Source organism: Asterias amurensis, chromosome 6, assembly GCF_032118995.1.
Source record: "Asterias amurensis chromosome 6, ASM3211899v1".
In the NCBI taxonomy this organism is placed as follows: domain Eukaryota; kingdom Metazoa; phylum Echinodermata; class Asteroidea; order Forcipulatida; family Asteriidae; genus Asterias; species Asterias amurensis.
The window spans coordinates 489639-514191 of NC_092653.1; the positions used below are offsets into that span (position 1 = coordinate 489639).

At 40.0% G+C, this 24553-nt stretch overlaps 1 protein-coding gene across 1 annotated transcript in view; it reads right to left on the reverse strand.

Annotated features, from left to right (window-relative positions):
* Window positions 1-9841: 9841 nt before the first annotated feature.
* The window catches only part of LOC139938974 (LIM/homeobox protein Lhx5-like), a 44514-nt gene continuing 29802 nt past the window's right edge, over window positions 9842-24553 (reverse strand). Inside the window, exons 4-5 of the mRNA XM_071934659.1 lie at window positions 20836-21010; window positions 9842-13246 (exon numbers count right to left, since the gene is read on the reverse strand). Coding sequence (XP_071790760.1) covers window positions 12867-13246; window positions 20836-21010 — 555 coding nt within the window. The 3' untranslated portion in view covers window positions 9842-12866. The remainder of the gene's footprint in view (window positions 13247-20835; window positions 21011-24553) is intronic.

The following is a 24553-nucleotide window of genomic DNA, read 5'->3' on the forward strand; positions in this document are numbered from 1 at the left end:
GGAAGCTAATCGAATGCACCCATTATGATATACAAAATTTTTTTTTACATAAGTATCCCGAACCCCAAACCGTGATACACTTTCCCCCAAAACAGGGATACTGTCGTCCCCAAACAGGGATACACACGTCCCCAAACAAGGGAAACACTCGTCCCCCAAATAGGGATACACTCGTCCCAAACAGGAATACACTCGTTCACCAAAATAGGGGTACACTCGTCCCCCTCCCCCCCCCCCCCCCCCCAAGATAGGGGTACACTCGTGCCCCAGATAGGGAAACACTCGCCCCTCACACAGAGAACACCCCCAACAAAAAACACAGTGTACGAACGTTTTGGATTTTCGTTGTGTCTGGATTCTGCCGTACCATATTCTGTAGACAACTCGAAACCTGGGACTCGTAGTGGACGCAGGTGGTTGGTTTAATGATTTCTCCTTCGGCCATTGATTCCCGCCGGGGTAGCCAGTTACCGTCTCCCTTTTATATCTCTCTTTATTTCCACAGGCAGAAATGTTGCATCAACCCGGAATATGGTGTGACGGAGCAAGCGTCACACCTGGCACGGGATGTTGCGTGATGTTTGACGACTGTTTAAAAAGTTGACGGCTGTTTGAAATGTCGAGTGTTTTGATGGATCGCGATGTCATTGTAGTTCGTTGTATTCCTTTGTTTTCGTTTTTTGCCATTAGCTTTCTTTCCATTTAATTTATATAAATACATTAACATTATAAAGCAACATTTCGGTCTATTGTCGGCAGCCAGCTCAATCAATAAACCAGTTTATATTATTATGCAGAAGCAAGAAATAATATTTTGTTTAATAATAATTCCAGACAGTTCTACATTTCCCTCAATCTCAAAACAGTCGTGACTTTTCCACAAAGTTTTCAGAACTCCATTAGACCATCCTCGTGCCATGCACCCAGACCCAATGCATGCCGTAATATTTATCGTTCCCACCGCGTGGCACACAGCTCGAGGCGCGGTCTTGCCGCCTGGTTTCTCGGGCTCAGGGCGCGCGGGAATGTAGAAGTCAAATCAAACAGGAAGAGTACGCCGTGCTCACATCGTGGTATTGTTTCCTGTCTAAATGTCAGGTTTGGAAATCGTCAGACTTTGGTTGTATTCCAGGTGCAGGAACGCACGCATCGTATGATGATGTATGTTCACTTAATCGATGTTAGTTGATAAACTTACGGTTTGGTTGGACTGTACTTTTATAGGGTCATATTGAAGTAAGATAGTTATTTCGGGCGGGCATTTCCTAAAATATACCCGGGTGTTGTACGATGGACCCATCGTCTGCAAATAAGTTTCCAGAAACAAAACGCACCTTCAATAATTTGTAGACGCAACTTTGTTGCGCACCGATTTATGTATGTACGCCTATCGGTGTGCAAAGTTGGATACTCAGGGCAGGCAAGGATGGCCACAAGTCTACAACCCACCCAGAATGGAAGGTGGGCAAAATGGGGGTTGGGTGGAGGCGGCCTTGAGGCTCAGGGCAAGGGTAGTCTACAACCCAACCCCAATTGAAAACTTCTTAGTCAATATCTAATAGTTGTCGGTAACCATTGATTTTAGAAGGTCGATCAAGCTGAATCATGTTTTCTCAATGTGATATAATAGAATCTTATTCCAGTATCCATAGGCAATGATAGGTGTAGATAATTCAAGCTGTAATGAACACACAGGAATATGCGTGTGAAACATGACGTTTGAAAATGGCGACCAACCTTCTAAACAGCGCCACCAACAGACGATTTCCCCGTTCAATAATTTGGCTCTGTTGGTACAGCTTCTATAAAGGTCATTCAGAGTCATCAGACAACATTTACAAAGTTAATACCTTAATAATAATACTTTAATCAGCATGAATAACTTGCCCTATGGCCGTACTGACATCACCACGTGCCCCCTAAAGAAAAGATGCCCGCGCAGTTAGTGCCGATGAAATAATTACGTCTTAGTGTATTAAGGGATAATGTGAGACCACACTTTGCCAGGGAGGGATTTGAAGAACGCTGCAGTTGGCAGATGACCACCCGAGAAGACCCAGTGTCTCCTCATTGAAGTCACAAAGAGTTCATCACCCAGGAGGAAATTGTCTTTCATCTTCAAGCAGTAAGATGAGGATGAACCAAGGCCGTATAGATATGCCGCGTCTCAACCCCTCAACCTTCGCATGCTTGTTGTGTCTTACGCGAACACTGTTTAGATGATGAGAGTAGGACTGGACAATAGAAAGGAGATAAGTCACCAAGGTAACCTACGGCCAGGTCGCGTGGCTACTGCATGGATGGGACACCACCCATGCAGTGCCGTCTATTGTCCGCTAGATTACAGACCATTCCATACTATATTAGCCGTCGACTTGTATCATCTTCTCCCACGGTGCGTGTCTCTAGCATCCTCCCTTAATGCCGGTATTTTCTCATTTGGACAGCAGCATGCGAACCACCAAATCGGCATGGGAAGTTATTAAAAACGGCAGATTGGAGATGGTTAGATCCGAAGGTCCATTAGATGTGCCTTCAGACTCCTCAAAAGAGACAAAAGTGTTCAAGGATTGTGAAGTGGGACTTGAGAATAGCCAGTCATAGGTATTAGTATAGATGACAGACTGTATTCAAAACCCTTATAACTCCTTCAGATTTGCTCTGAGCTGAAAACTGGGATAAATAGAAATCTGAAATGATATTACTAAGATGACAATCCGGTAAGACGACTCTGTCAAACACTTCAGATTTAGTGACATGTCGATTTATTGTAATCAAGTAAAGTAGTCCAGAGTACAGTTGGATTGATGGTTAAAATGACCAGTGAACTATAAATATACAACAAGAATACACCCCAATTTAGGCAGTGGACTTCAGAATCAAAGAGGGAACAAACCAAATAAATAAACAAATAAACTAACGCCACAACACCCCAACAAACAAACACAGAAACGAACAAATTATTATCAAAACACAACAAAACACAACAAACAACAAAACACAACAAACAAACAAACAGACGACGGACGGACGGACGGACGGACGGACGGACGGACGGACGGACGGACGGACGGACGGACGGACGGACGGACGGACGGACGGACGGACGGACAGACAGACAGACAAACAAACACCCCAACCACAACAAAATAGGGTGCCGTTTAATAATAATAACATACATTTATATAGCGCTCTTACACGAGGTACTACAGCGCTTTACAAGAAACTGAACAATAAGCCGTTTGACGAAAAAAAATCTACACCCTAAATAATTTTTTTAATTCAAAAGATAACACAAGTTTATTAATGAAAATTTTATTGGTAAAGTTTTAATAAAGACATTATCCGCCAAGAGGTACTACACAGTTTGAACCAGAGAAGAATTGGAACTCCATTCTTTCAAAGCTGTTCAGGTACAATAGCTGAATGCGCTATTGACTGATGTCACACACCGGTTAGAAGCCTTGTAGTTTAGAAAATATAAACAGCACTTAACAAACGTAAACAGACTAAAAAAGTTTACAGCGACTTAATATTTGTTTCAAATAATGGCAAGTATGGAACGAAGCACCCGAGAAGTGATTGATACCACAATGTGTATAGAGTCGGGGGGGGGGGGGGCGCTCTGCGCTGATTTAAAGTCTTTTTCGATCCCTAACCCAGACCCTTATCAACACCTACAATTAAAGGAACACGTTGCCTTGGATCGGACGAGTTGGTCTATAAAAAGCGTCTGTAACCGTTTTTTATAAAATGCAAACGGTTGGAAAGATGTTTTAAAAGTAGAATACAATGATCCACACAAGGTTGCCTCGAAATTGCGTGGTTTTCCTTTTACTATGCAAACTAACACGGTCGGCCATTTATGGGAGTCAAAAATTTGACTCCCATAAATGGCCGACCGTGTTAGTGGACGAGCTAAAAAGGAAAACCGTGCAAGTTCGAGGCATGTTTATGTGGATCATTGTATTCTACTTTTACAACATCTTTTTACCCATATGCAGTTTATAAAAAACGGTTACAAACGCTTTTTATAGACCAACTCGACCGATCTAAGGCAACGTGTTCCTTTAAAGTCAGTGTGTGTCCTCTTTTGGTTATATTCTCAGTCACATTTTGCCATCAACTCGACCGATCTAAGGCAACGTGTTCCTTTAAAGTCAGTGTATGCCCCATTTTGGTTATATTCTAAGTCACATTTAGTCATCAATTCCTCCTAATACTGTAGTGAATGGTAAATTTGTCCATTGCTGACAGACACTTGCTGCTGTCATTAACATCACAATGACATCTCTTATACAGATGGACATTGTCTAAAACAGAATGTCATTGGTAGACCCAAACACCACCAAGTCAGCCTAACTATGACAACTTGGCATGTTCTTTTTCTGTTATTGCACAAAGATCTTACTCTCTGATCATTTCTCTATGGTCTATAGGTGAGGTCTATTTGGTCCCTTCATTATAATCTAATGAAAACATTAACCGATGGTATCGACTTTTACTTCAGTAGTGTGTTCAATTTAACAATGCGAATGAAAAATAGAGCGCAAAATACTTACATTTTCAGTGACGTTTCACCACACTACACTTGTGGCTTCATCAGACTGGCAACTCATCACAGCTGGTTTTTCTCCTTTTTTGCCGAACTGCCAGTCTATGGTGAAACGTCACTGACAAATGTAAGTATTTTGTGCTCTATTCATAAATTGGATTTGTTGAAATGAACACTTTTATTTAAGTTTTAAAGGCAGTGGACACTATTGGTATTTACTCAAAAAAGTTATTAGCATAAAACCTTTCTTGGTAACGAGTACTGGGGAGAGGTTGATGGTATAAAACATTGTGAACAACGGCTCCCTCTGAAGTAATGTAGTTTTCAAGAAAGAAGTAATTTTCCACGAATTTGATTTCGAGACCTCAGATTTAGAATTGAGGTCTCGAAATCAAGCATCTAAAAGCACACAACTTCTTGTGACAAGGGTGATTTTTCTTTCATTATTATCTCGCAACTTCAACGACCGATTGAGCTCAAATTTTTACAGGTTTGTTATTTGTTTTTGTTGAAATACACCAACTGTGAAGGCTTAGTCTTTGACAGTTACCAATAGTGTCCAATGTCTTTAACATACATTCCTTATGAATCTATTCGAGAGTGTGAAGGACTTCGTTTGCAGCAAATTGATTTATCGGAGTGACATCCTTATGTTCTGATTTTTTTGGAAAAGTCTCAGTTTTTCACAATTAAATATGAACATAAATTTTGTCCTATGAACTAATGGTAGTTGTCTGAATGAGAAAGGTGTGGCAAAGCACGGAGGATAAAGTTTCTTTTCCTTTTTCTAACCGCAGTCGTTTCCAAAAGTAAACATTGTGAGGAGTCATTTATCACAACGCTAGGCGCATGTCAATCAAGATGGTACCCTCTATAACAAGGAGGTGTGTTACGTTTGGTTACCAACGCCATTGACCGTGACGTCGAATGTAAACATGAGCTCATTGAGTTATATGTAGGTGGCAGACCCTTATGCCTTAGTATTGTTGGATAACTGTATTTGGTAATTAATCACCCAGGACAAAGTGGTCACTTTTAGTGTGTGTAAAAACTATATTTGCACATAGTAACAGACTCTTGTGGTTTATCGTGAAGCGGGAATAGAGCTTGGGCGGGTTGGGGGCTTGGGGCGGGTTGAGGTCTTGGCTTGAGGCATGAATTGCCTTCATGAAAACTAATCTCACTAACTACTTAATATCTTACAAATGAGCGCTTAAACCTTATTCAAATTAAATGCTTGAAATAATTAATGACTTGATGGACCATTGTTTAAAACAATGGGGGACTATTTCGACATTGTATCAACAAAGATTATATTCAGGTTTCAGGTTTATTTTTATACTACAGGCATGATATAATAAGCACTCGAGAAAAAGTAGGAAAATGTCAATGAGTACGAGGGTTGACCTAAGTTTCAGATTAGTTCAAGGGCAAACAAATTGGAAGTCAGACTAAAGTGGGAAGACTATCTTGCTCGATACTATAAGGCAGTGAGAGGGAAAATTTTAGCGGAACTTAGTATTATGGGGAGGGGGGGGGGGGTCAGACAAGAAGCCAAAGCTTGTACAAGGCATGCTGGCCTCTAGTCAGAAAGAATGTTATATCATGAGTTTTCAAAATATATTTCTTTTCTGGATTTTACTCTTTTTTGGGGGTCTTAAACAAGTGTTATCGCTTTTAGAACGCATTGTTTTGTTGTAATTTTCTTTTGGAATTTGGCCTCCGGCTACAATCGTAGACAAACAAAAGAGTTGAAATGAAATGAGATAAGAACTAATAAATATATGCTACTGTTATCAATAGTTTAATTGAACAAATTAATAACCTGATAGATCAATAATATAGATATTTAATGTTACTATATTGAACTAAAGGGAGCACCCTATAAACGGTAGGCCCTGAACATGATTCCTTGTGTAGCTTTGTACCAAGTTACCATAGAATGCGTCTTAGACACAACGTATAGGTTAATACAGCTTCAAAGTCATTCACAAAGAAACCATCATGATGTTGTTTTCTTTAAAGCCAGTGGACACTATTGGTAATTGTCAAAGACTAGCCTCCACAGTTGGTGTATCTCAACATATATGCATAAAATAACAAACCTGTGAAAATTTGAGCTCAATCGGTCATCGAACTTGCGAGATAATAATGAAAGAAAAAACACCCTTGTCACACGAAGTTCTGTGCGTTTAGATGGTTGATTTCGAGACCTCAAGTTCTAAACTTGAGGTCTTGAAATCAAATTCGTGGAAAATTACTTCTTTCTCGAAAACTATGGCACTTCAGAGGGAGCCGTTTCTCACAATGTTTTATACCATCAACCTCCCCCCATTACTCGTCACCAAGAAAGGTTTTATGCTAATAAATATTTTGAGTAATTACCAATAGTGTCCACTGCCTTTAAGACAAAAGACAGCCTCCCCCTGACCGACTTTTGCTGACGAGTCCTCAAGCCATAAATCGACAAAACTAGGGCTCTGTAAACATGGACGGGGTAAGGAAGTTGCTACAGCTGAAAAATCACAACCAGCATGGATATGTTTAGATTAAATTCTACCTCAGAGACTACTGCTGTTGATTTGTGTGGCCCGGCCGGAGAGAAATGCCTCCATGCAGCAGCAGCAGAGAGAGAGAGACAGGTTTGTTTTTTCTCTTCTCCGGTGAAGGAAGAAAGACTGCGAGAAAAGCCACATAATCGAGCTAAAATCCTTACAGCCATTCCCAGACTAGTATACAACATAAAGTATAAACTGATCAATACAATTAATACAGCATGCTACGGCTAGTTGTACCATAGTCCCTATAATTATAGGCATGATGTGTTTCCATGTTTATTGAAAAAGCTGCGAATAGTAAACGAGACCGGGTTAAACTATAAATAATTGTTTGTTTTCAATAAATGCATTTGTATTTTCTAGCTTATAATTATCTATAAACATCAGCGATACGAAGGCCGTTCATGGTGTAACCTACAAAATAGCCACAATAAACTGTCCTTGAAATAAAACTGAGAGCCACATCTAGCGACTATAGCGCCCCCTTTAGCGCTATAGACCATACAAACCTCTGCGGTATAGAACACTGATTCGATACCGAAATGGTTTCTTATGAAGTTGCTTTGAAGGAATACTTTCAGGCCTAAAACGATTTATGCTTTTATGTTGTTGCTTAAGATAACAAAGTTCTTTTTTTAATACGCCAATGTTTCACTAAAAACATGTTCCGGCTGTGTCATGCCATGTTGAGTAACATGATTGCATTATTCTTGAATCCTACCTCGGTTTCAGTCCCTGATTTCCTTGGTTTCCCCACCATGGACCGCCCCCAAACATATATTAAAACTGAACATTTCTTCATCGTCTTCTCTACTAGGCATTGGGTCACAACGCACCATGAAAATATTTAGGAAAAATGCCTGCCACTACTTGTTAACTCAACTTTACCAAAATGCAATTCTGATTTAAGTATAACTTGTTTCGTAAAGAATGCAACAGTGGTAGCGGGATACGGACTGTTTTCCAACATTTATGTTCAACACAACCTCGCCATTGATTCCTGTGAGAAGTATATTGAACAGCATGAGCATACGTTTAATGTTCTAATGGCTACCCTATCCACTTACCATAATATATCCTTCAATAAGAGTTTCAACATCAATCCACTGCTTGCTTCTCGACTTGCATTTTACCACCTTAGAAGATTTTACCATGTTGCAAGTTTAGACCTAAAGATCGTCTTTGCTTCGTTATGAAAGTGTGTCTGTACCTGAAGTTACTTCCAGTTCCACAGTACCTAAATTGTTTCTCTAGTTCAGTCAAGACTGTCTAGATACACAGCGTGTACTAATCTTATAATGGTGATGTTTTGTTATTTTGCTTTGTTCATGAAATTCCATTCCTGGTCGACCATCAGGGAATTCTTGTGATCGAAGAAATAGTATTTAGACAAAGGCTCAGTGTGTTGGTTTGTTCAGTCAAGAAGAACCTGATCAAGAGAACTCTGCTAAGTCGCAATGATCACCTCTCATGTGAATCAATCACGGACGTACATCCATTCACAATGTGACAGTGCATTCACAGAGCATTATTTCAAACCAATAATGTTGGTCTCCCGAGACGGATATCATTTTGCTGACATTGTTTTACTCTTTTCTCAAAGAATATACAGCACCTCATCAGCAAGTAATAACTTAAGAGAAGCTTTCAACTATCAATATCTTCAAACGGTGTATTTGTGGACATTATGTTCTGTGACCAACTAAAAGCACCCAAATCCTATAAAAGGCAACAGTGTTAATGAATTATTCTCATTTTTGAAGATGATCATCCAAGCGGAAAGTGAGTCTAATTTTGTTAGTCTTTATACATGATGTAATTAATCTAAATAAAGTCAGCATATCATGTTGAGATACTGGTACTACTTTAAATAGCTCTCATGTACATGTACGCAATTATACATGAGTTACCGGGACAGAGTTGCCACAGTTAAATTTACAATCCAAAGTGCCACAAACCGGGCTAGTGGTACCAGTAGAAAAACCCCGCAACACACCGCGCGATTGAGCCAATTAAATACACTGGTTAGTTCAAAATAACTCTTTTAAACAATGGCCACGTGGTTTTTAGGTAGTTCTATTTTCAATTAACTGTATTTCGTCGGATCGTTAAACTATGCGGCCTAAAATGCAACAATTCCCCTTTGATGAAGTCAAAGCAATACGACATCGTTAGAATAACAATTAGGGTCGGGTTGATACTAGTCGTATAATGGGAGATCGGATACAGTTATCGAGAGTGATATATTTAAAAAACAAATTTCTTGATGAAACTTCCTGATAAAGTTGTTTCCTTTATCTCAATCAACTCGGGCTTGACAGGGTAAATTAATAGTTAAAATGCACTGGACACAGGTAAACACTCGAAATAGTTTTTAGCATAAAAAATGTACTTGGTAACGAGGCGCGGAGAGCTGATGATAGTATAAAACATTGTAAAACACGGCTCCCTCTGAAGTAACGTAGTTTTTTGAGAAAGAGGTTATTTCTCACGCAAATATTATTAAAGACTTCAGGCCAGGAGCCGTTTAATATGCATCTGAGAGCACACATATTTGTGCAACAAGTGTGTTTTTATGTCATTATTCTCTTGCAACTTCCTTGAGCAATTGATTCAAAATGTTAACAGGTTTTTAATTTTATTAATATGTCGGTATACATCAAGTGAGAAAGAAACTGATTCAAGAAAGAAACGAGTCATGGTTTACGTTTGGTACGTTTTACTCGACATAAATAATACCTTTATTTTCTTGCACCAATGGCCACAAATATACAGTTTTCCTGTCGCCTAGACAGGTTACATATTCATATTTTACAATTCATTATTATGATCATCCAACTTAAATTGACCTTGTGACACACTTGTTATACAACCGACTGTCAACCAATCACATAAATTGCTGCTTACGTCATCCACAATGAATGACCAATCACGTAGCTGCTGCGTTAAAAAGAAATGCATAATTATGCTAATTAGTCAAATGTGATTGGTCAACTCCGATGCTTAAATTACTGTTCCACAGCCAGTTGGTTGACGTTTATCACATGACTGAAATATATTCCACATACACAAAAGATAGCGTTATGTCTTAGTCTTGACTATTTTCTACATAACACTGAATTCTGAACAATGACCATAAAAATAATGTTCTCTCGTACAGTACAGTTTTTACACTTTGTGAAATTTGAAATTACAGACGACAATATCCAATCAAAAAGTACTGCAAAATAGAAGAAGAGATGTAATTTCAAATGTTTGCAAAAACTGAAAGCAAAGTCTAATTGATGAATCAGTTTTTGATGTGATCATCAACTGTTTTAAAAAGAGAAATGTGCAACTAATGTTGTGACATGGCGGTCATTTTGTCATGTTCTCTGGTTTTACAGTAACATTATACAATGTCAATGAATACAGGTTCGTGTTTTTATCTCCATGATGGCTGTTTCATGAATGTCATGATCGGCGTTCTCCCCATAGTGGTCGGTGCCGGAAACCCTGTTAGGATTCTCCAACAACCACTAGCAGAATGTTCTAAATTTAAAAAAATAAAAATAAATTGAAATTTCCTAGACCAGTAAAACAAAATGGTACCCTACGCCATAAATCTCGGTTAGAGTCTATTTGTATGACCAAGGGAAAACATATTTCCGCCTTTGTATAAATTCTATAGGCAGATCATTGTATGGTTAGAAAGGACAGTTAAGCCTTTACTCATTTCAAAGAAGGGTTCATCTTAATTTAGTAAGTCCTTGGTTTAAAAACAAACTCTTTCTGAGAACTGCTGCCATTGTTCAGGCTAACAACAATTAAAAATGTAAATAAAAACAGTTAAAAACTAACAATAATAACAACAAATTCGACCCCCTCCCCCCCCAAAAAAAAAAAAAAAACCCACACAAATAGATCGCTCTCTCAGAGAAATTGTTTGGCAGCGGTCATGCTCGAAAAGCATGCACATGATTTTAATATGATTTTTGTTCTTTCCTAAAAAAAAAACAAATGACATGTAATGGGAACTATTTTGTGTATGAAATGCTGTCATATCCGAGACACCTTTCACTGACATTTAGTTCTTACTTTGACCTAGCTGAATTGAAACACTCATCAATCAACACAAAGCCATTATTGATTCATAAACCATTATTCGCTTTTCTTATTTAAACGAATTAAATAATTAGACTGAATGTCTAAAGACCGTTTGTCTGTTGCACTTTTCGGTAATTGAATTGTGACGAGTCAAAAACGGAATACTCATTTGCATATCCTAATTGCCCCGTTTTAAAATACACATGGTAATCACTCATTACCTTTTATAGAAATTCAAGTTATTCCCTAATGACGACATTAGCTCTTTATGTATCGTGCTCTGATACATAATGGAGTTGCACCTGGTCTAAAATGTTGCAATAATTCATGTACCAAACAATCGGATCCGTACAATAGAATGAATGGTTCTGAAAACCACATAACAAAAAGGAATGATTGCATTTACAGACAACGCAAACGATCTGCTGATTCTTAGTAAAATGTCAATTTGGTCCAAATTGGTTCACATTGGAATAATTTATAACAACTTTAAAAAGTTACATTCTCAAAGTAGTGGGAGAGGGGAGGGGCTAGGTTGGGGGATGCAACAGGGAAATCAGTGGTCTTGTCATTAAGACGGTAGACATCTTAAAGGTTTAGTTTGCCTGTCTTTGCCTCCCTTCTATACAAATGAGTTGCGTGGTATTTCAAAGAGAAAATATACAATATTTGGACTGTTAAAAAAAGTGAAGTGAGCAACAAGTAAACAAGACAAAATATTGAAACGATTGTTGTAAACATAAAGTGGCACTGTGCTGAGTGAAATAGAAGGCATAACGTCAATAAAAGTGATTCTTAAAGAAATAAAAGTTTCTTTGAGACCAACACCAAGTTTTGGCGGGAATGTTTGATACACCACCAAATATTTGGATAAGTTAGACGAAAATAAATAATACATTACAACTTCAAACTGCCGCTGATGGCGGAATATGTCACGAAATAACTTAATGGTGCCTCAAAAACCTTATGATGCCTCACCGTGAGTAAACCTTTTGATGCCTCACCGTGAGTCAACCTTATGATGCCTCACCGTGAGTAAACTTTATTGTGCCTCATCGTGAGCCAACCTTATGATACCTCACCGTGAGTTAACGTTAAGGTGCCTCACCGTGAGTAAACCAAACCTTATGATGCCTCACCGTGAGTAAACCTTATTGTGCCTCATTGTGAGTCAACCTTAAGGCGCCTTATTGTGAGTGAGGCTTCCCCGGTGGTACCTCAACTTCCCTTCACGGTTCAATTCAAGATCGCTGCATGTCTCTTAAAGTCACTGGTATCATTCCATGGTAGCCTGTGAAGAGATTCCGTACATTAAAACCTTTGGTGTCTGGCTGCAAGCGACTGATAGTTAACTCGAATATACCTCAGTTTGGATTTCCAATGTGTGAATAATTATAGCTGATGTGAAATGGATCATTCCATTATGACATTGAGGTAAGATTCAAGTTGAACGAGGCAGGATAATCGGGGTTAACATGAGGATCACACAGAGTACCTCCAGTGGAAATGTATTCAGTTTCAGTGCCTCGTGTTACGATGCTGTTTATTTGAGGTCTCCAAAACGGGCTTTCATCTTTGGTACGGTGTTTAGTGTAATAACTCACTGAACCACTGGAACCTCTTAGTTCTATATAATGGCAGTCTATTCTCATGACATGAGGCTATCGTCACCATACCTCACCGACAAGTTCTTGTGTCATACCTCTACCGTACCCATTCAAAGGTCCTCCATGAGGTAATCCTGCTCTAGTGACGATGAATCTACCGTCACCATGCCGGTATCCTTCTCCATTGTGTGTCATTGTCATAGGTGGCTCTGGGCTCGGGCTCATATCCTTAGGGTGTGGAATACCAAACTGCTGGGCTCCCTCTGGCGGTAGGCCAGACATGTTTTGATGAAGGGGTTGCTCCAGGCTTGTAAGTGGGTTGTGCTGTGCGACTTGGGTACCCATGTAGGCCAATGGCTCACCTTGGTGATCTGGTGGCGGCTGGTGACCAGGGAAAAAATCATAATAACCTTGTGTGTAATAGTCGCCTGGTGCCCCGTCTGCAAGAAAACACCAAAAGAGAACAAAGTTTAAAAAAGATGAATTAAAACGTGACTATTATTTATTATTTGCTTCTAAACAACTCCCCTTAAAGTAAAGAACAAACAAAAAACTGTGCAAATATTGATCAAGCATCATTGATCAGTATCGCTTTGGCTTTAACATTTACAAAATTGCTAGGAGTCGTTCGTAAATTAGCGCATGTTATAACACTGCAGTGAGATGCAATGCGCGTGTCAAAAGGAGGATTTTAAAATACTTTTTTTTGTAAAACGGCTTTACTTCTGAAGACGAACAGAGTATACTGTTCTAAACGTCAAGGTCAAACTGGCTCTTTTCAGAGCCAACACTCCCCCAAAAGAGAATTACTTCATGGTTGTGCCTGCAAGTTTGCTATTTTTGTTTGTATAGTTAATTCTTATCCTTTCCATGGAAAACTACAAACATCACTTCGCCTTTGTTCTAATGAATGTCATTAGCCCCTAAAACTTGTTGGGCGTTGAGCGACAAACCAGTCATGTCCAGTCGATGCATCTTTCATGAAACTGCCGCTAGTCCATTATACACTTTCGGTACAGAAACAAAAATCACAGATTTACAAATAATTTACAGGGTTTACAGAAGAAAGTGGTGAAAGACTTCTCTTGAAATATTATTCAATGAAATGCAGTTACTTTTTTAGAAAACATTAAAACAATATCAATTCTCGATAGCGAGAGTTACCGATTTATTTTAAACACATGTCATGACACGGCGAAACGCGCGAAAACAAGAGTGGGTTTTCCCGTTAATTTCTCCCGACTCCGATGACCGATTGAGCCTAAATTTTCACAGGTTTGTTATTTTAAAAAAAAGTTGTGATACACGAAGTGTGGGACTTGGACAATACTGTTTACCGAAAGTGTATAATGGCTTTAACCATCATAAACTGCAAACTTGAATCTACTGCCATTTTTAAGATATATAATTTTGAGAAAATGTAACCATGAAATTGAAATGACGATGATTTTTTAATGGAATCAACCGTTTGCGGGAGACGGAAATGCACCCTAAGTACAGAATCGCCATGAAGCTATGTACATGTAGTGGGTCACAGATGGACTTGCGAGAACGGCTAGCGGCAGCTCAGTGGAGCTTGACGGGCGAGACTTCCCTCACGCACGGCGGCCTTGTCACCCTCTACTCCCCCTGGAACTGACTCTACCCGGAGTTACCATTACCCCCTTTCGAAAGCAAGCCATGCATCGTGGATCGCGTCCACTGGAATAAAAACGCTCGGGTGGACTGACCCTCCTGGGACACCCTTTGCCATGACTCTAACTAACGGAGACCTGAGCACGGACGCAACCACCCATGTCCCATTCTTAGGCAGGCTCCAAGGGGTACCTGAGGGCCTTCATCCGGCCAAGCTTCCTGAGGGAATTGCCAAGCTTTGCACTGACACTCTTTGGAGCACACGGGTAGGCAGATGCTACGATCACGTACGTTGGCCTAGGCGCACTTGGCCGTGACGGGAAAATCCGCCTGGCTACACGCAACGGGAAACTAATGTATTCTTGCCCATCATCCTCAAGGTATCAATCATAACAGACTGATGGGTAACTCGGACACGAATGATGACAGAACAACCACAACTTTATCTTTCCTCTAAGAGGAGACGCCTGGATTGCTTTAGGAAATCGAGAGGTTTTGGACGCTCCGGTACAAATTGTTTTTTAAGGTCATGCGTACTTGAGATTCAATGGACCTCTGTGGTCACTTGTCCGAACCAATTGGCGGGAACTAAGACAAGCGAACCATGATTTTCCTATAGGCTTTATGGGAAAAATATCGGATTCCTTTGAAGTAAAGTGTTTTTTCCCTAGTTGTATCGTAGTAAAGCTGACAGAAACAATAGCCTACTTCAATAGGATTGGGAAGTTTGTTTTCTGGAGTGCAATTGATTGAATGTATGAAGTGACATCCCCTTAAGGTGATCCCCTGGCTGACGCTTCCCATGTTGTATCGTAAGCTTGGGTGTAGTCCCTAGCTACAGTAGCTAACGGTTGTATGGCTTCTGACTGGCATCTTTGAACAAAGTTAAGGTAGAGCGCAAGTTATAGGTAGAGCGCAAACATGGGGCTAGATAGTTGGTAGAGCCATAGAGGAAGGGCACCGGCAAGTTAATCCAGATGTCTTTGGTTCAAATACCGCTTCAGTAAACTGTTCTTTGTTCAACCCCAAAAAACATATTATTTCACTCCTAAGCTAGGAGCTTCGTTGTACTGGATGAACCTTCATACGGGTTAGGAATACAAACTCTAACTCAAATGAAACCACACAACATGGGTCACCAAACTATTCAACACACGAGACAACTTTCACAGGTAACTAGGCAACCAACTGCATACAGTGCATACACAGTGCCTCAAAATCCCCAAGAAAAATATGTGGACATTTAAAATGTAAATGTATTTTCTTCGTGATAACTTGGAATTGGTTGCCTGTAAATTGCCTTGTTTAACATGGGCCTAAGATGTATCGAAGTCGAGAAATGAGAAAGGACTTAAACACAATGTAACCAAAGGTTACCAACCGTAACGATAAGATGAAAAGTCGAGAACTTTCCCGCCAGAGAAACTAACGACCCAAACCACGACTTGCCGCCATTTCTGAGTCACAATGAAAAGGTGAAAAGACATGACTTTGTACTAAGAAGCACGCACGAGTCCCTCACACCATTCGCATCAAATACTGAAGACGGTGTGAGATAGAGGTGTGAAATGCTTAGGATACAAAGTGTGTTGGAATCGCTGAATAGTGAATAAGGAACGGGAAGCATTGGACAGTTTAAAGGTAAATACAGTAAACAAATGTACACAACATGAACACAGACAAAGATCAATCTCAGAAATCTGCTCATCATAATTTGTTCACAAATGAAGCAACTTAAGAAAAAACATCCACTGATTTTAAACAATTGCTTCAAATCCTAAGCAGACACATGATGCAATCGAGGACGGAAACCGGTGTAGGGGCGGGGGTTAGTGTGCGGATAACAAATTCACGTATTTTTTTTTCACGTAGTTTTTTTCCCCTCGCTTTGGCCATGTACGAGAGTGGATCTACTGAGAAATTTATATGAAAGTAAAAATTAAAAGTGGTTTCCAGTGTGAACTCAAGGTTCGCCTACTATTTGTCCATTTATTACAGTATGGCAATATGACTGCTAAAATTGTGACATAAAACAAAATGTCAATGAAATTCTCTTTCTTACGGAGGCGGGTCAAACCAGACTAGACCAACTCTTTCATTTGTCCATCTTATTTCAGGTGAGACTTCCCAGAATTCGCCTCGAGAGTTCAAGAGTAAATTAAACATTTCCGAACGTTCCACACAGGGGGGTCTTTCCAATGCCGAATTCTAAACAAAACAATTAAGAGAAATAGAGCAACTTGTCAGAAATAACTGTTTCTTTTCTTGAAAGAAACCTTCTTCGCAACAGGAAACGAGTGAACTGAAAGTTTTAATGAGCACTGTGCGATTTCTCGAGTTACAAATGACATGCCCTTATTCTAGAAACCACTAATTAGGGCTGATCGGTAACGCGGTTCCATGAGCTACGCACCGTTCAGGACTACACCCTCAGGCCATTTCTAAACTGGGCTATTTTTCTTTTGTGCAACCTGTTACAGTGGAGAAGAAAAGAATCAAATTAAAATCAACTGTTTTAGTTCAGCCCTCTGGGGTTTTCGGCCTTGATAAAAAATATCGACTGGTTGCTTCAGGGGAAAGCTACACACAATGTCAAGCTCATTATTAAATACAGTTGGTATTTACACAATAATGATCTTTTCTATAATTTGATTTCTTCATCTTGTGTCTGGTGATTGTTTATTCACACCTGGAACAAAAACCAACAAAAGCTAAAAACACTCCAATGATTGCGTTAATTGGAAAAACATCTGTATGTCACGGTTTCAATGAAAAAGCATCTATAGTGACTAGAATCGGACAATTTGAATTTGAAGTCAACATGTGTTGTGCATTATTTTGAATTTCAATACAAGTTCAAAAGCACCGAATCACTTATGCTTAGTTTGTGTAATGACTGGAACGGTGTTTAGCCTTTCAACCTCGATTCCAAAAAGTAACATATTGTGAGGGAGGTGTTAATTAAGGAAGGAGGATAAATTTGGACGGAGAGGTGAGGAGAAGGGAGAAGTGAGGGTGTCGGCAAGGAATAGGTCTAACTCGAACTTGGGAAGGTATGGTAATTCTTGTACCTTTTTGGTGTAAAATTGTTTTTGTTTTGCAAGTTCGCCCAAACAAGGCTAAAAGCCACTCTTGGTAAATGGGGCTACACGAAGAACAATTCTTAAATGTAAAGTGGAAAAAACTCAGGCTACTGAAGGTAGGAATTGATGTTCCTCTTACAACAGTCTAGATTGTAGGGTGGAGGGAAACATGCACCAGGCAAGGTGTTCCTAAGAGACGCAGTTTGTGGAATAAAGCTGTTGGAATGACTCATTGTTCTCTACATCTCAGCAAATCAAGAGTGTTTGTGTGATCACCTAGTGATCGTATTCTTTTTTGAAGCCACCCGGCATTGAATAAAGCCTGAAAACCAGGGAAATAAGGCTCGACCTGACAAGGACATTGATTATCATTAACTTTAACAAGTTATAACACACTCATAAATCATATATTATAGGTCATAATCTTAACCCATGTACCAGATGCTTAGTTTCCATTTCTTAACAAAACCCCTAATACCTTCATTACGTATCCTAACACTTGACTGTGTTATAAAGACGGGGCCTATGGCGGGTTGCAGCACCGCCCAACACATGCATCAAGGACCAAAGGGACTACTCAAACTAGCGGACGATCAAAAGATTGTAATGTTAGGGGCGAGGTAACCTACCTAACTCCCACTGGAGAATCAAGAGTCAATGATTCTACCATCAGTTTGAAAGTCATTTTATTCAACGACTGTTTTATACACAACGTTATTGAATCCAAGCCGATTCGCTTCACCCATCCTTTTCGTAAACATTCAAGAGCCGCTTAATCGGTTGAAGATTTTGCCCGCACAGGAACGTGTTCAATGCTTTTACAAAACGCTTTGGTATTGGTGTTACAACCCATAGAGTAGAGGGCAGCAAGCTACCATTTTAAGGCACAAGTTGACCCAACCACACGTGCACTTTTTTGACTGTTGATCGTATATGAAGCTTGAAACAAGTAATACAATCGTTCCATTCATTTTGCTGTCGAGGCCCTATCCTATACACTCAATGTATTTTGTTGTATTTTTAATAATTTCAATACATTGAAAAGCAAACCCAGTAAAAGTTCCGTTTTGGGTGTTGTAGCCGGTACGCGGCTCTGAGGTAGCAAACAGTGTGCCGTAGGGCCGACCTGTCACGCGGCTAGCTCTATGATTGATGGCAGATTGAGTAAAGTTTTCACGGCCTACTGCGCGGATTCATCCCTCACCGAGCACAAATCAAAACCTTTTTGTTTTGTTCTTTAAAAAAACGTGTAAACTTGCCGAGTTCTTCGGTCAAACTAAACTTGAACAACGTGTCGGTATTCCTTTCATGACGTTATTCCCTAGATTGAGTTCAGCCAGAAACTGTTCTTGTCAATGGGGGGGGGGGGGGGGGGGGGGGGCTACTCCATGGTTCCTCAAACTTCAGGTTTTGTTCACTTTGGTTTCACTTCAGTTCATTTTCTTTCCCTGTAAGACTGACTCAGTTATTTTTGCGTGACTGGTAGTGCATGTCTAGTCCTCCCACAGTAAAGTTAAGCAGACTGCCGTTAGTAAAAGTTAGCCAGAGGTATATTCATGAAGCCTATTGCTCGCCAGCTGTCCAGGTTGGACACACAAGTATCTACAATACACCTACCTCTATGCATCACACAACCCTCACGCGATTAAGCACAACTTTTCTTTTAACACATTAGGCAAATTTTTTCGCCAGAAATTTTGTTGCATTACCGTTTACGTAAGGAGGGGAACTCATTGAAAACTGACACATTTCAAACAGAAAAATAGCCCTAGGCCTTGGTTGAAAATCTTTTTCATCAAAATGTAAGCGCATTTTTAAAAGAAAAATGTGGGAACAATATTGTCAAAAGGTCGTAAAGACTTGGTGTGCGATTGAGCGTGGAATACCGGGCAAGAGAAAGAAGTACGTTCTATCACCATCATACACCAATGACCTCAAATAATTTATGGCAAATGTTTGTGGATTAAAGAAGAACAAAGTAGTCTCTCTATAAATCACAAGTTAAGTCAGCCATGGATGCTATGCTGCAGTAGAAGCACTCCCGTACTTTGTTATGCAGTTAGAACAAATCATTTGGGAAGTGCGCTTGCTTTTTTTATTTGTATGTTTTATTACAATTTCATTGTGTTTTATTTCAGCGAAGGTATTATGCCACGACCTCGAGGGTTAACTAGAAACAAATAAAGCGCGCCATAATTGGTAAATCTAAATTGGTAAACCCGACTAAAATAAATCCCGACCCCCCCCCCCAATGTTATAAGGGAAACCTTTCAATTTCTAACTCCACTTTTGTTATGTTTTCAAACCATGCCATATGAGTAGCATTTTGCCCGAAGCCTCAAATTCAACCGGACTCTGTTTTATTGTCAGACTGCAATTTTAAATAATCGTTACCGACAAAAAGACACACTTTCGTTGTAAACGAGAATTTTAGATATCAGATAATGTACAACATCTGCCATAACTATCTATGCCATTTTGTCATTATTTCCTTACAATTTTTTTAATTTTTATTCTGGGAGGAGATTGGGGGGGGGGGGGTGTTCCTACGTAGGTGTGAACACGAAGCAGTCAGTTGTTAACAATGTGCACTCCATAGTGCAACTTGGTGACTTACAGCGAGCAGTTGAAATGGCGTCAACGTGAAATCCCTGGGGTCGAGGTGATTGTGTTAAGGGGCATGCAGCGTTTGGCGGTACGAGGTGGTATGAGGTGTTAAATGAACTTTGTGTGAGATGAAACGTGTGTGTCTCGCTAAACATAATATTACAGCTTCGGAAAGGTTGGCGAGGAGGTTGACGTTTGCTTGCTCCTCACACTCTCAGAGAGGGTAAATAAATATTGGCAAAGCTGTTTGTCTAATTACAATGAAACTGTCTTCAATGGATGTTGGTATAATCAACCAATATAAGGTGTACATTGGTCCATTTGGTACTGAATTCATACAAAACACGTCTCAGCTAATACAATAGAAGTTCAACCCAATGATAACAGAACCCCACTTTCAAGTCGAGGAGATACAGGGCGGCCATTTTGTACATGAGGCTAGAAACGAGAATAGAATGGTACCCTTTCGTAAGATAAATACTATGGTTGCAAATGCATCCTGGAAACACGACCAAGATGGCGGCAGGATAGTGAAGGCCTAATATAGGGCCTTTTCGAATCCACGGTTTTGACTCCAGATTCGGTTCAGGCTAGCATTGCGTACGTGCTCTTGGCTTCAGGCAGAGGACGGAGCCTTAAGCCGAATTCAAAGCCGAAGCCGTAGTTTCGAAAAGGGTCATCAAGTGTCTCTCAATAATTCTTACCGTGGTCGTAATTAAATGGCGGACTCCCCATAACATCCGGGTTATTCTCTACGTCATACGGACCTCGAAGTGGGCGCATGCGCCTTGGGTTTCGAAAGAAGTGATGACGTCTTGCACCTAGCGCGCTGAGTTGTTTCATTCTTCTCTCTTTCGATCTCCGATTTTGAAACCAAACCTGGAGGGGTAAAAAGAAGAAAAAGAACAATAAGTAAACCGCATAGAGTTATATAACTACAGAGGGAGCCCTCCGGTCTGTTCCACCACGGGCACAACATAACATAAATGTCCACTTAAAAATGTTTGTTGTGTGAACTGGTGCGTGTTAAAGGAAGGGTTATAACACTGCCCTTCAAAACCAGTGATACAATTTACCCATTTCTTTTTTGACAATGCCTCGGTGCCCTCACCCTTTCGAAAACGGAGCACACAGGCCTGGTTTAAGATGTAAGTCATTTTAAAACTAGTTAATGTTTGATGAACATCTACTTAAAGCTAATTACCTTGTCCAAGGTGTTTCGTGTTCGACAATAGATTTTAGCAATTCTTTTCTCAAAACAAATTTGTCAAACCGAAAAACAAAAATTCGCATAATGTGTCACGTCTTTTTGCGATAGAGACGACAGCAGATGCAACCCATCTGGGAACGAGTGTGAAACCATCTAGGGACGAGTGTGAATCCATTGCAGCCATTTTGAAAACACACACCTCGCAGTTCCTAATACTATCAAGCTCAATAACTCTCAACAATTCACACATATCCAAAAGAAAAAGACCGAGATGGTAAATTATTTGCAGGTTTGATTGCTACGTGTTATCAGCCCAGAGGGGTTGACCGTCTCAAGGAACAAAACAACCGCCGGTATTACCAAGGATTGAACGGGGAGTGAAAATTGCAATCACATATGTCTGGATGGCCTTCTTGAACTAGAGGGCTAAGTTGTGCTGTCGTTTTGAGTCGACGATGTAGTAGATCAACCTCCTACCCACACCAAGACCCAAACACTTGGGTCAGTAGTTGCTTTGGTGTCGAGAGATCGAGTAAGTGAGTCGACTTATTATGGCCTTGCTTTGTAGACGGTTCGGTACAAACAAACACAATAATGTAGAAGAATGTGACTTTATGATATTGAATTGTTGTCATTGTAATGTGGTAGTTGTCACGTAGTGACCCCTGGCACCGTTATGATCAATTGAATAAAGGAAACTGGGTTTCGGGGACACATCGCCATTACTTATTTAGACACGATAAGTGACTTTCATTACCCCTTTCCCCTTTTCAATTTAAAGGTTTCACGATTTACGCATTGTTTAAAATGTTTTTAAAATTAAAATAAAAACAATGATCGTCCACAATTTTTACTCGTTATCGGAAGGTGGTACCATGTAAAGCCACTCCACAGTTGAAAAATACCGTGTTGTACGGAGTTCCGTTGTCTAACGTTATCTAACAGTTTGTGTATATAAGAAAACAACAAACTTCCTGGGTTTGATTATTACCTGTATACAAAGTTCTAATGGAGGTTCTATGGATAGCCTTACACCGATTAAATAACTATTACAAAGATTGCTTGACTGAGATATAGTTAGTTCAAAGCCACACCTCCGAGAATACCGAAGGGTTCACAAACACACAGGGTAAGTTTGCTAGGTCACAATCCCCTAGAGTCCGCCCCCCCACTCCTACTCCCCGATGGGAGTTGCTTCTCGTGATGACTGAATGGCGGTCTATGATCAAAGGCGAAACCAACACACACCGTCCGGGGGCACGGTGGTGACGAAACAAACTCAGTCACCTTTGGGAAGGAGGTGAAACTAGCACCACTTGTGAATGAATGATCGTAAAGAGGGTATGATCAATTTGGGTACGGTTCTCTCTGGGAAAGGCATGCGTGACAGTTGGTTTACAGATTTTTATTGGGTTCTTAAATTTCAAAAGGTACGCTGTTTATGTTACAGAGTAAGCTTTCTATCAAAACTCACTCGGTTCTAAAAATAGTGGCATTGGCTCCTAAAAGTGCTGCCATACTTTTGACGAACTGAACTAAAGTTTTCTGTACAACTATTTTTCAAACTTGAAATAACAAAAAAGAGTCAGACGTCATGTAAATCAGAATAAACTTGGTTCAAACAGTTCATATCACACCACAGTAAGTAGTCAAACTCAATGGTCGGATTGAAATGTAGTCAATCATTGAAATATAACATAAAAATAGGAACAAAACATCTGTTTCAATCTTTTGTTGCGTTTGGAACATGTCTTCACTCAGCGATTCATCAAACCTCCATCTGTATTCATGCAATGATGACAACAACGTAGTTCTCTCTTTTTTTCTTCGTAAAACAGGATGCTCTGTGCATCAGCCCCAAAATAACTATACCGTCACCTGCGGGTAAGAACCAGTTCAGGGCCCCCATTAACGCCTGCCTCAATGCTTCTTCTTTTCTCTCATGTCTCCAGACCTAAGAGAACTCCGGAAGACATGATCGACGCCATAGTGACGCCACCGAGAGCCAAGGGGTGGTACGGTACGATAGATCAGGCCCTGTGGGCCTCCGGGCCGGCCATTGTACCGTAGCCTAACGCTATTCACCGGTGCAGTGGTACCGGGGAGAGCCTCCTCTCGAAGCGGAGGAATCATTGATTTTTGGTGGGACGAAGCACCTGCCTAGGACGGTCGTGTTTCACGGGAAGGCGAGCAGACATGAGTCTCTGTCCGTTTGTTACATGCAGGAATCCTACACACTTTATTGGCTACATTATGATGCTCAGGGTGAATATTCTACACCGAATTATCATTTATTAGTTCGTGATAAAATATCCCAACAGAGTAACAAACTGAATGTCCATGAGAAAACCCGAGATGAAAGTTGGAATGCACTAATATTGTTTCAAGTATAATCTCAGATAGGAATGTATGTATGTGTTAATACATGTATTGTTTTATGATATGAATTATTGCTAAAACAAATTAACAATGATATCTGACGTTCTGGCTGAAAATAACTTGGGCACATTTTCTTTAAAAGTCAAATTACCTCAAATTAGTCAACAGTACAACTTTAATACAAACATTCAGGTTACATTAGTTTGTGAAATATCGGACTTAGAATGAACAAGCAAAGTTTAGTTTCCAACATGCAAGTGGATCACAAATATTTTCCACACTAGAGACGACACGTCTTTTTGTGTGCACAGTGTTACATGAACTTTAACCCACTAAGAAGTTCCCTTGAAAAAACGATGCTCAAACTGTTTAAGGAAAACTGTGGAAACATTTCTCCGAGCTTTGGTATATGAAATATATTTTAAGAGAGAATACCAATCCTTTTTGCGAAAAAAATGCCTAGATTTACTACGGAGTTGTTTGGATTGTGGGAGAAACAATTGATACCAATCTTTAAATTCGAATTTGCAAATGATCAACGTCATTGTGTCTTTAAGTATTCTTTATGCAGCTAAGTAGAGTTGAGAAGCCAATGGAGTAGGTCATTGACACGAAGCTAATGAAATCAATATTTCATCTTGTCGTAGTCTTCACCTCCAGCTGAAATACATGCATTAAAATATTAGACCCTGGCCAACAGCGGGTCAGCATAAAGATTGGTGGTTAAATGCACTGATTTACAATCAACCTCACTAGAGAGACATAAACATGTAATCACTGGTCCTAATAACTAAATCAAAGAATCCGATACATGTTAAGATCCACCTACCTAG